Source organism: Hylobates moloch, unplaced genomic scaffold (assembly GCF_009828535.3).
Source record: "Hylobates moloch isolate HMO894 unplaced genomic scaffold, HMol_V3 SCAFFOLD_8, whole genome shotgun sequence".
In the NCBI taxonomy this organism is placed as follows: Eukaryota; Metazoa; Chordata; class Mammalia; order Primates; family Hylobatidae; genus Hylobates; species Hylobates moloch.
Window position 1 is genome coordinate 2,121,389 of NW_026652283.1, and position 12,790 is coordinate 2,134,178.

Here is a 12,790-nt window from a genome sequence, read left to right on the forward strand (position 1 = left end):
GGAAAGGACTTTTTTTTTTTTTTTTTTTTTTTTTTTTTTTTTTTTGAGACGGAGTCTCGCTCTGTCACCCAGGCTGGAGTGCAGTGGCGCAATCTCGGCTCACTGCAAGCTCCACTTCCCAGATTCACGCCGTTCTCCTGCCTCAGCCTCCTGAGTAGCTGGGACCACAGGTGCCCGCCACCACACTCGGCTATTTTTTTGTATTTTTGGTAGAGACGGGATTTCACCGTGTTAGCCAGGATGGTCTCGATCTCCTGAACTTGTGATCCGCCTGCCTTGGCCTCCCAAAGTGCTGGGATTACAGGCGTGAGCCACCGTGCCTGGCCCGGAAAGGACCTTTAAGTGCTGAAGTTCCACCCACACTTCCACGAGTGATGAAATTGAGCCCCACGGGAGAGGTTCTCCGGGGTCGTGTGGTCAGGAACAGATGGGGCTAGAACCCTGGTACTGACTGTGGGAATTTTGTTAATAAGGATTCATCCAGGCAGGCCTGCCATGTCTCTCAAGGGCCAGGATAGGAGCATTAGGCTTCATCAGTGAGTTTCTATGGAAAGATTTAAAAGTCTCGGGTACTGGTTGAAAGAAGATAGCCTAGAGATAATGAAAGTTTCTGTTGAGACTGAAATGTTAGTTCTATAAATGTTTGAGGCCAGGTGTGATGGCTCACGCCTGTAATCCCAGCACTTTGGGAAGCCAAGGCAGGTGGATCACCTGAGGTCAGGAGTTCGAGACTAGCCTGGCCAACATGGTAAAACCTCATCTCTGCTAATAATACAAAAATTAGCCAGGCCTCGGGGCACATGCCAGTAATTCCAGCTACTCGGGAGGCTGAGGCAAGAGAATTGCTTGAACTCGGGATGAAGAGGTTGCAGTGAGCTGAGATCACGCCACTGCACTCCAGCCTGAGCAACAGAGTGAAACTCTGTCTCGAATAAATAAATAATAATAAATAAATGTTTGAGCCCCTCAGCTTAAAAGTGTTTTAAGAAAATGCATTTCAAAACAAGTGGCTGCAGCTGCCTGTCTGGCCTGCCTGAGTGGCCAAGCATGGGTTTAGTGCCCAGGGGACTGGGTGGGAGGCTCGGCTTTAGTCAGCCCCATAGGACTGCTTGCATAGCTGCTCCTGGTGGAGTCAGGGAGTGGGAGAGCTGAGGGCCCTGCAGGTCAGGCACCCCTGAGAGAAGGGCAGCAAGGCCCAGAGAAGCCAAAGGACTTGCCCTAAATCACACAGCTGGTGACTGACAGAGCTGGGCTTCAAATCCGGGTTCCCCTGACCCCAAAGTCCATGCACGTCCCACACCCCATGCATCCATAGTACTAGGTAGGACTAGGCAGGTACTAGTAGATACCAGGTAGGACCGGTTAGTTACTTGGGAGGATGTTCAGGGGCTGCAGTCCAGGTGCACTGGGACATGCCGGACCTGGATCTAGGCCTAACACCTACTCCCTGGGTGCTGTGGCCACCCCTCCGGGGGAGTGTGCCTTCCCACCTGGAGGAGAGGAAGGGGGCCCAGCCTTAGCAGTGCCAGGTGGTTGGCATTCCAAGATTGCTTGGGAAGAGTGGCTGGACAGGGAAGGAGATAGCCTGGAGTACTAGCCAGCCAGTTCTTCTTGAAAAAGTGGAATCTGACACTGTCATCAGGAAGGGAAAGCAGTTTAAAAAGTAATCTGGGCCTCAAAAGGCGGCGCAGAGCACTTCCCAGGGCTTACCTGGGTTCTCTGCTTTGCAGCCAGTGGCTTTTGTTCTCTGCCTGATTGGTTTCTACACATGATCTTCTCTGGCATTAGCCCAGTGCCTTTAGCATAAAGTGAAGGATGGATAGGTGGATAGTCTGAATGAGGGGAGGGAACTGATAGTGCCAGAAACCCCAAGCTCAGCTGTCCCCCACTGTGGCGGAGGCAGTGACGTGACATTTTCTGGGTGTGTGTTCATGGGTCTGGCTTGGCTGGGTTGTTGCGTCCTTGTCCCGATGGGGAGAGCACAGGCACCAGCTGATGGAATGAAACTGGCCAGCCTGTGGGCTCAGTGTCACTTTCGTAAGCAGGCGAGAAAAGGTTTGGGAGGCAAGAGGTGGCGCGGTAGGAGGGCTAAAAACTGCCTACAGAGGCTTCAAGGTAACTTTAGAGTGGATCAGCGTAGAATAGTCCTTAACACTGAGACTGCCTGAGCTTGGATCCCATCCTACTACTTGCTCTGTGACCTGGCACAAGTTAACATCTGACCCTTCTGTGCCTCAGTTTTCTCATTTAGAAAGTGGGGATCACAAGCGTACAGTCCACACAGGGCATTTCTCGGTGCCTGGCACTGAGCAAGCTCTTGGCAGAGGTCAGCTTCTGTCCTTACTGTCACCAGCACCAGCACCAGCATCAGCGTCTGTCTCCCATCATCACCACTTGTGCCTCATCCAACACAAGGGCAGCAGAATGTGAAAGCTTAGTCCGTCTGGGTTCCGGTTCAGGCTCTGCTATATGCCAGCTTGGGGTCTTGGACTGGCTGCTTTACTCTTCACGCCTGCAAGTTGGGAGATTGACAGGTCCACTGTATGGCATCTTTTTTGATATCACAGTGGACATAGAAAATGTTCTACAGGAAAATGGATCCTCAGAAGCGCCCGCAGGGCTAGGGACACCAGTGCTAAGATAATCACTCGGGTTCCTCCCAGTTCAGAATTCTCTGACACTGGCCCAGGGCTGCCCGTGAACACGTCAGAAGGCCGTCTGTGGCAGTGGAGTGAACACTGGACTTGGTGATCGGGAAATCTGGGCTCTAGTCTCAGCTGGTCATTAACCTGCTGTGGGGCCTTGGGAAAGTTTCTCAGGCTCTCTGGGCCTCAGAGGGTTAGACTAGATAATCTCTAAGGTTTCTTTCTGCCTCAATATTCACTAACTTTGTGAATATGGATTTCCCTGAGAGAGTTATGGTGGTCCCCTCACCCCGGATCTCCACCCCTCTCTGTCTTCCTTCTCCTCCTCCTCCTCCTGTGAGACTCCATGAACTGGGCTGCAAACTTGGCAATGGGAGTGGGGTAGGGGGGAGTGGAGCTGGAAGAGCATAGACGGGCCCTTCCTGGGAAGCTTCCTCTTGCTGGCCTTCCGTGGAGGGTGTGGGGTGGTCCCTTTGGAAGGGGTATTAGCACATTAGCTCATTTTTCTCTTGAGAGCGTGTCCTGCCCTGAAAATGTGATGAAGTCAGGGCATGGGAACCTCTGCCTGCACTGCTACTGGTGAGGGAACCTCGGGCTGTCCCACTAGAGCCCGGCACACACCAAGGAAAAATCAGGAGGCCTTGGAATCAAAGCTTTGCCTGCTGAAGCAGGACCTCTGCAGACCAAAGGGGTTTCTGTGCTGTCTGTGAGACTCAGCCTTAAAGAGGAGACAGCTTTCCTTCCCTGCACTCAGGACAGACTCCCTGCCATACTCTTGGGGGTCTTCAGGATCCCTGGAACCTGTCAGAGAATGAGAGAGAAGAAATGGAAACCATTCTTAACTTTAGTTTAAAAGATTAAAAATAAAATCTCCAAATTTCAACGAAACCCAGGGAAAGTCTCTCTGTCTTAGAATCCTGTTCCACCCATGTCCCCCGTTCCAGGTGGGCATGGGCCCACAGGCAGTTCGGCATAAGCCGTGAAGAAACGGGGTGCTTGGTGCAGGCCATGCTCTTTGGAGGCAACCCCAGGCACACATGGGGGAGAATGAAGACCAATGCAATCTAAATAAGTAAAAGGAGGGGAAAAAAGTTTTTAGAAATCTGTGTTTACTCTGGCACGCGACTGGCCTCCACTGCTTTTGACATATTAGGGAAAATTTTGGCGGGGACCCACTAGAAGCACTTAAAAAGGCATATGTTTCTTTTCAGAATACAAGGGGCTTGGAATGCATTGTTTAAACAAAATTCTTATGAATCTTTGATTCATTTTAAAAAATATGTAGATTATGTTTGTTTCACTTGTACTTTCTGTGGCATTAACTTCCTTAACTCCCTTTCTCAGACCATTTGAAATAATTATTTTACTGACTATTTTTGCCAATTGTGTGGCCTTAGCGATCTATATTCCCTTTCCAGAAGATGATTCCAACGCCACCAATTCCAACCTGGTAAGTCCACCATCTCAAGTCTCTGCTTTTTCACTCGATGGAGAACTGCGTTCAGACCACATAGATGCATGGAGTGTGGGAGAGAAGTGAAACGTGTGTTTGGCGTGTGCAGAAGCCCTGCAGAGGTCCCATCCCAAGTGCTGTTTTACTCTTTATTCAAATCAGCACCTGTCTCATCCCGGCCTGTTTTCCAAAAGAATATTCCAGTTAGGTGGTGGTGAGCTCTGTGTGTGTGTGTGTGTGTGTGTGTGTGTGTGTGTGTGTGTGTGTTTAGTAGCAAATCCCGTGAGTGCTACGAAATGTGCTGCAAAAGTTGTGAGTGCAGGTGTTTGCTGCAGCGAACATTTATTCTTGGACTGTGTGTTGTATTTCCTTTGAGTGTCTTTGTTCCATTGGTGGGGTTTGCTCAGGTGATCTGGAGCGTTGCTGCACGATAAATAATTTCTAGAAAGCTTTTAGGAGCGTTTGCTTTTGCAGCCAACATGTATTATTGAGTTAGAAGGGCTTTATTTTATTGGGAAAGGCGGCTTTCCATTTGGATTGTTGAGGGGCCAGCTCTGGCAATTTGGGGTTAGAATTGGTCCATGGAAAAAGTGGAGAGTGTGTTTACTTTTGGCTGAGCTTGAAGTCATTACAAAGACTTTTGCTCCGTCTGGGCATGTAAGGAAAAGAGCTCTGGCATGCAGTTGGCAAAACTGGGGCGCTCCAGGATGCCTCTGTGAAAGGCGCGCAGGGAAAATCCCGTCTCTTTCTCCCCCTCCATCGCAGAGACACCCTCACTCTCCACGTGATTTCCACATGGCGTGTTTGGTCGTCAGAGCCACTGTCTTTCCCCTGCCGTCAGCACCTTCCTTTAATTACTGAGATGGAACCGTCCAATGAGATGGTTTTTAAAAGAAGCAGGCAGCTTATAGGATTCTCCTTTCCACAGCTGCTGGGCTGATGCCATCGCAGGGTGGTTCTTGTGTTTTGTAACCTTTGACATTTCCTTGGGCCCTTTCGGCAAAAACCTCTGATGCACATTTTAACTTCTCAGCTGTCATCCCAGTGTTTTCAGGTAGCCGCCGATGCATAGCAGGTAAAGTGTTCACCGCCTGCGGGCTGTGGTGTCTTGTGGCTTGGCTTGGGGCCCTTTGTTGGGGACAGGCTCCAAAAATTTCAAAGCCGGGCATACCACTGAGTGATGGCATGGCCGGAGTTGGAAGGCAGAGCATCGGCCGCCGTCCGTGAGGCCATCCGAAGCGTGACCTCATCTCTTAAGGGGCAAGAAATCTTTACTGTGTCAAAATAAATACAAGCCAAAGTGTCTGCCTGAAGCAGGAACTCCTTCCCTTGGTTCCACTTCTTCCCTGTGTAGCCACCTCCTTCCCCTGCCATGGTCCTCCCAACCCTCCCACAGTTTAACATTTAATCTGCAACTTTTAAAGAGGAGGCTTCGTTCCAAATAGAATCCGTATCTTGTTCTTAAGCTGATGATGCTTTGGGCTGCTCAAGGCCCAAGCAGTGGTGAAGGTGTGTAGAGGAGTTTGGTTTTTCTTAGGTCCTGAGATGGCCACATGTAGCCCCTTCACCCCTGGGTTCCCAGGAGGATTAAGAGAGCCACTTGGCTTGCTGAGCTAGAGGGAAGCCCTGGGCTGGCTGAGACCCCTCAACTCTGGACCTCCTGGAGGCAGAGGGGCTTGTAGGAGAGGACAAGAGGTCACCCTGGACTTATTCTGGAGCTGGAGTGGGGTTGCTGTGTACAGGTGATGTGGGAGGGATGGCGGGTTTTTATCACACCACAGAGTGATGGAAGTATTCTAAAGGAGATGGTGGGGCTGCTTGCACAACTGTGTAACTTTACCAAACATCATCGAATTGTGTACTTACAGTGGGTGAATTTTATGGTATGGTAATGATACCTCAATAAAGCTGCAGATGACTCCCCATTCTCTGCATTCCACACTGTCGCACTTTCCCTGGGGCAGTGAATGCTGCCAGCTGAAGGTGGGGGGTGGCATCAGAAAACCCTTAAAACAGATGAATAAACACCACCTAACATCAGCTAATAAATCAGAACATGATTCTGCCCCACGGAGAAATCCATCGCGAGTGCTGTGACCCGACCTCCCGCTCCTTGCTCTCTACAGCATCTTGAAGCTGCAGCATCTCTGCAGATGCCCCCTTTTCAAAGTACATTCTCCCCTTGCTTCTTCCAGCCTCTCCTCCTGTGTCTACACGAATGTTTACTAGGCTTCTGTCCTGAGCCCTCTGTTTTTCGTCTTCTGCACTCTCTCTTTGGGGAGCTCATCCGTGTCCACAGGTTTAAGTTCCCTTTCCAGGTAAATTGTTGCTAAGACTGACATCTCCAGTGCTAAGCCTTTCCGAAGGCCTGGCCCCATATTTCCTGCATTGGAGAGGCCTGTGGACCGGCGCAGCGACCCCTGAGGCCTGCACATCGTTACAACCCAAGAGAACTCCAACCGTGCAGACCCCAGCACCCCTGCGGATCTGATTCACATTTAGTAGTTCTGGGGCATGGTCTGGGGATGTGCATTAAAAAAAAATTCCTCATAGGGATGCCAATGATTAGTCAGCTTTGGGAACAACTGGCCTCTTGGGCAGAGCAAAATTTGAGTTGGACACACCTGACTTCAAATCTTGCCTTCTCCACTTTAAGATTAAGTCTGGGCTGGGCGCAGTGGCTCACGCCTGTAATCCCAGCACTTTGGGAGGTTGAGGCAGGTGGATCACGAGGTCAGGAGATTGAGACCATCCTGGCTAACACGGTAAAACCCCATCTCTACTAAAAATACAAAAAAATTAGCCGGGTGTGGTGGCGGGCACCTGTAGTCCCAGCTACTCGGGAGGCTGAGGCTGGAGAATGGCATGAACCCGGGAGGCGGAGCTTGCAGTGAGCCAAGATCGCGCCACTGCACTCCAGCCTGGGCGACAGAGTGAGACTCCATCTCAAAAAAAAAAAAAGATTGTCTGAATCTTAGTCTGAGGTTATTTAGTCTTTCCAAACCTCAGTTCCCCAGCTTGTGAAATGGAAGTGACCTCAGAGGGTTCTAGGGAAGAGTAGGGCGGGCAGTGACAATTATATGTGCCAGGATGTCTTGCCCGTACCTCAGACAAGCCCCAAATAGAACTCATTCGCTCTCCCACCACACGACCCTGTCCCACTGAAGAAAACAAAACATAGCCCAGGTGAATGCTGCTCCTTTTTTTTTCCCTTGGCCGGGCTGATGACATTGCTGGCCTTGCTGTCGCACAGAACCATCTCTGACATCTTCCCCTTGCCATGCCCATCTGAGCAGGAATCCAGTCTTGGAGATTGTAATTTGCAATGCATCACATTTAGCTTTCTTTCTATTCTCAAAGTCATTTGTTTAGACTTCCTGTGCCTTAGTTTCTTCATTTATAAAATGGAAATAACAATAATGACAGTACCTACCTCATAGGGTTGTTGTGAAGATTAAATGAGCCAAAATATGTAAAGCCCTTAGGAGAGCGCCTCAGTAAGGGATAAGTGTTGGGTCTTGTTAATAGTGCTGTGTACTATTGTTGTTATTGTCATCATCATCATCCTTGTCAACCTAACCCAGGCCCTGTTGCCTTTTTCCTGGACTCTTACAGTCACCTCCTTCCTGCTGTCCTCCCTCTGGTCTCTCCTTCCACTGGTCTAGCTCGTGTGTGTGTGTGTGTGTGTGTGTGTGTGTGTGTGTGTGTAATCATTTGCCAAACATCTATACCAACAGATAGGCACTATGATTAATAGGGAAGGTAAAACTGTAAACAGATGTTTCAAATAGTGAAAGGTCTTATAAAGGGCCAGGGTGTCAGGGTGGAAGAACTGAGTCATTTTGCTCTAGAGAAAGGATTAATGGCAAGTTTCACATAGGTTGACATATTTGCATTGCGTCTCTCAAGAAGAGGATGCCAGAAGAGATACTTCAGGCTGAAGTATACTCATGTGCAAAGGCATGAGTATACATGTGGTCACATTCTTTAGGACCAGAGGAAGGGGTGCTGGTTTTGAGGGAATGAGAAGAGCCAGGTGATGGGGGCTTGAGGTCCCGTGTAAACTGTTGGACTTAACTGCAGGTGAGGAGGAGGAGGCTTGAAGGCTTTAACGGCAGAGGAGTGCTCTTGCAGCATGAGGAAGATGGCTCAGACGGAGGCCTCACTGTTTGTGAAGAGAAAAAGAAAGCTTGCCAGAGTCCAGATGGTGGTGACAATAAGGATAGAGAGGGGGCAGTTGATTTAGGAGGCAAGCTTGCCTGGACGAGTAACCAGTTGGATATCATGGGTGGAGGAGAGAGCTGGCTCCCAGGATGGTGATATGAGGAGCCAGGAAAAAGACTTCAGGAGGAAGGTCATATTTGAGGGGCAGGGAATGATGCGTACGATTGGGGATTGTCAAGTGGAGGAGCCCGTGGAGCATGAGGTTGGAAATGTCCTACCGGCCGTCGACAGGGGCCTGCAGCCCAGGAGACTGTTGATGTTGAGGATGGAGACTTGGGGGCAACAGGAGGAGAGACACAAGGAGAAGCCGTAGGTAGGGCCCAGAGCACGTGCATCAGGGTGGAGTGGGAGGGTAGCAGTGACCACAGCTAGACCCTGAGAACAGTGATGTTTGCAGAGGGTGGAGGAAGAGGAGCAAAGGAAGGTCGTACACCACATGTCAGGAAGGCTTAGCCTGAGAGGTAGGAGGGGAACCTACTGAGAGTGGAGTCTTAGAAGCTAAGGGAACAGAGAGTTTAAGATATCCAAGAGGGGCTGGTTGGTAGTTCAAAAGCGTGGCTCATGGCAACTCAATGACAAGAGGATTGGCCTGACTGTGAGAAGAGCTGAGCTTAGGGCCAAAAGTAAGAGAAGAGGATATTGACCTGTGTCTTTACCCCTATGGAGGCCCTGAAGTAGTAGGTGCATGACAACGGTTTGCTGAGGTTCAATGCTTGAAACATTCCCATTGTTGTGCCAGAGTGGGATGCCCCAAATCACTTATGTACCCCGAAAATGAAGCTTGAGAAATCCTCCATTAGTTTCATAGCTTTAAAAAAAAAATAAAGAATTGCGATTTCAGAGCCCTACTCTGAGAAACAGCAAAGAAGAGATGCTGATGCACCTGCAGCAGTGGCTCTCAACCCCTGTGGCGTAAGATCATAGAGATGATTAAAAGGCATGTTCCCAGGCCCTGCTCCCAGAGATTCTGATTCTGGAGTGGGCCCTAGGAGTTTGAATTTTTAAAAAGCTCCCCTGGGTTTCTGATGCAAGTGGTCCTGGGCTGCTCTTTGAGAACAGTGACCTAGAATGTTCCTCATGGTGTGATTGGATCCACCTTCAGCTCCCTCCGCAATCAGCTCTGTCTACCCACAAGTTCCCTTTAGGATCCAAGCAGAAAGACGACACACGTCAACTGCTGAGAGCTTTCCCACTCCATTGGGTTCAAGAATAATCTACTTAGCAAAGCACACTCACACTGTCACAGAATTAGAAAAGATTCCTCTTTTCACACACACTTGCAAATTCACATCTGTGCTTGTTCCTGCTCTCAGATTCCCTCGCAAACCCATCGGCTTCCACCCGTTCGCTCGCAGGCCCTTTCCTTTCTCCCACTTATTTTTCTAACACTTTGCTTTCTTCTGTTTCCAAGAGATGAAAAGTATTCCAGAATAGAGTTTTTTTTTAAAAAGATCTCTCTCTCATTATTTAACTAAAAGTCTGTTTGTTGTATGCTCCATCTAACATATACTTTTGCACCAAAATCCATCATCTTTGTTATCTTTTCCTCATGCTAGTGAAGCATAATGAAAGCAGAACTGGGCCATGACATGACAATTCTTTCTTTAGATTCAGCGCTGTTGTTGGCAATGCCACCTCTATGCAGCACATCATTTATAATATAGCAGCTGTAACCCCTGTCTACCAAGAGCTGTTACCTGTTAGGTAGATTGTCTGATGTCTGTTGAACAAGCTCTGCAAGCGGAGCCAACTCATTGTGTGTGGAAAGCTCCCTGTTCTCTGCATACCCTGAAGTCCGTGAAGACTTGGCTTGAGTTGAAATGCTAAGAGAATATATTTGGCATTTGACCTTGTGCAAAGAACAGTGCATGTACTTTCTGGAGCAAGAGCCAGGCTCGAAGTGGAGGTGGAGAGAAGAGGGGATGAGGCCAGCAAAGGGATCATCTTTTGGCTTGACTTTCTTCCTTCAGAGGCTGTGAGAGGAGAAGCCGTCTGTCAGAGGGGCTTGAGCTAGACCAGGAGGAACGTTGAGATGTCAGATTTGCCCATTTATTGGTGTAAAATGGGGGCAACCAGAGTTGCCTCATAACCTGGCTGAGAGGATTAAGTGAGTTAACATAAGTAGACTTCACAGGACATGCCCAGCACAGGCGAATGTGTGTTGCTCTTTGGAACTCTAAGCCAGGCTGAAGGCCCCTCCCCTCCGCCTGGTCCTTGGGGGGAAGTCAGGGTCATTGGCACCTTGTGCTAGCTTTGGCCTCAGAAGGGTGGGAGAGAAAAGACCGAAACGCTATGCTTTTTGGCAGCTCTGACCCAGCAAGATAAGTGTCTCTGTGCTCACCCTTGCCTTCTGACTACACAGGGAGAGAAGCTGGGATCCATTAATGGCTAAAGAAGAGCCCCAGAGGGAGAACACGGGTGGGGGACCCCACTCCCCCACCCTGGGCTTTGTGTGTCTCTTGCCAGTCCGCTCAGGAGGTGCCTGTCAGCCTGAGGTTCCCCCATTCCCACGCAGTGCTGGGTTGAATCACCCGACACAGGGCCCTGCACTTGGACCACCACCGCAAGTTCTGAGATGCGTCTGAGCCCTATCACCGCCCCGTGCTTTGAGGAGTGAATGAAAATGCCAGTTTGGGTCCCCCTCCTCTCCCTGCAGTGAACTGTGTTTTCTTTTATTATCAGGTTTGCCTAAGAGTGAGAAGTATTTTTATAGGGCTTTCATGCATCAACAATAATGATGATAATGAAATGAGCTTTATTATTGCTATCTCTTATGTGTTGTCCTAAATGCAGCAGGTGTTAGGGTTTGCCAAAATGCTAGGGTTATAAAATACACTAATAGATAACTGCAAGGAACAAACCACATAGCTACTGTATCATGTACAAACACCCTGTCCTGTGCTGTGCAGTGGGGTGTGGAAGGCAGGGTGGAGAGCCTGTTTTGGGATGAGAGAATGAGCTTGACACAGTGCATTGGGAAAGTGCTTCTACTGAGTCAGGTCTCCCCTCAGATTTTTTGGCTGAATGGGTCTGAGTGGGACCTGGGTGTGGGTGTGTCTTAAAAGCTATACTAGAGCCAGAGTTGCAGGCATTGACCTAGGAAGAGAGATCTGAACTGTGTGGCCTTAGGTCAGTCACTTAACCTCCCTGTTGGTATCTCTTTTGGCACGTGGAGTAGTAACGCTTGCTTAGTCATTGTAATCGCCTTTATTGAGTGACCACCAGGTGCCAGAGCTTTGCATGCAATGTTTCTAATCTCCACAACTGTAAATTATGCTTTCTATTTATTTATTTACTTGAGGGTAGAGAATGTATCCCTCTTGTTCACGGCTGTATCCCCAGTGCTTTGGCAGTAACTGGCACACGTAAGGCTCTCCATAAATATCTGCTGAGTGAACCCTGGGTGAATGAATGGATCCTGTGAGGTGTTATCCCTTTATTTCAGATAAGAAAGTAAAATCTCAGAGAAGTAAAGTGACTTGGTAAGGCAGTGGCAGGGCGTAGTTGGAACTTAGGACTGTATGAAACCACAGCTTGGGTTCTTTGCTCTGTTCCCTGGGATGTGTAGGGTCGCTGTGAGTATCCAATGAGGTGTATGTGAAAATGTTTTAAATATTAAACACTCTGTAGCAGTATTAACAGATTTTTTTTTTAAAAAAACAAAATTTGGTTCTGTTGCAAAATAAATTCAGTAAGTACCAAGTTAGCCAAAGGTAAATACATTATATATATATATATTTTTTGAGACGGAGTCTCTCTCTCTCGCCCGGGCTGGAGTGCAGTGGCGCGATCTTGGCTCACTGCAAGCTCCACCTCCCGGGTTCATGCCATTCTCCTGTCTCAGCCTCCCGAGTAGCTGGGACTACAGGTGCTCGGCACCACGCCCGGCTAATTTTTTTGTACCTTTAGTTGAGACGGGGTTTCACCATGTTAGCCAGGATGGTCTTGATCTCCTGACCTCGTGATCTGCCCGCCTTGGCCTCCCAAAGTGCTGGGATTACAGGCATGAACCACCGTGCCTGACCAGGTAAATACATTATTATAAGACTTCTCCAAGCCTTTAACACAATAGCAACAGACACTACTTATGAGTTCACACTATGTGCAGATGCTGTCCTAAGTGCCTTGTGTATAAATGCATTTAAACATGATTATAGCACGATGAGATGTTATTATCCCATTCAATAGATGAGCACACAGAAGCTCAGAGAATGTAAATAATTCACCCTGTGAGATGTAGCCCTGAAGTGAAGTCATGGCCATGCGGAAGTGGGCGAGGCATCTCCCGGTCTGTGTTCTTAGCCATTCTGCTACAGCTGCCTCCTTGTGTGGTAAGGTACTTCGTGAGTCCCTGGACCAGCCGGACAGCACATCACCTTTCCCACTCATACCATCACAGATGTCTTGAAGAATGGTGTTCCTGGGCTCACACCTTTGGGAAATGTTGCTCTGTTAAAACCACAGAGGA

At 48.9% G+C, this 12,790-nt stretch overlaps 1 protein-coding gene across 18 annotated transcripts in view; it reads left to right on the forward strand.

Moving 5' to 3' along the window:
- CACNA1C (calcium voltage-gated channel subunit alpha1 C) overlaps positions 1-12,790 on the forward strand; it is a 631,482-nt gene that overhangs the window by 60,656 nt on the left and 558,036 nt on the right. For 16 of the 18 annotated variants that reach the window (XM_058442545.1, XM_058442555.1, XM_058442554.1 and 13 more), the window contains exon 3: positions 3,990-4,095. In XM_058442545.1, coding sequence (XP_058298528.1) covers positions 3,990-4,095 — 106 coding nt within the window. Of the gene's footprint in view, positions 1-3,905; positions 4,096-12,790 lie in introns of those variants that run through there. The other 2 variants (XM_058442544.1, XM_058442543.1) reach the window with 1 other exon arrangement.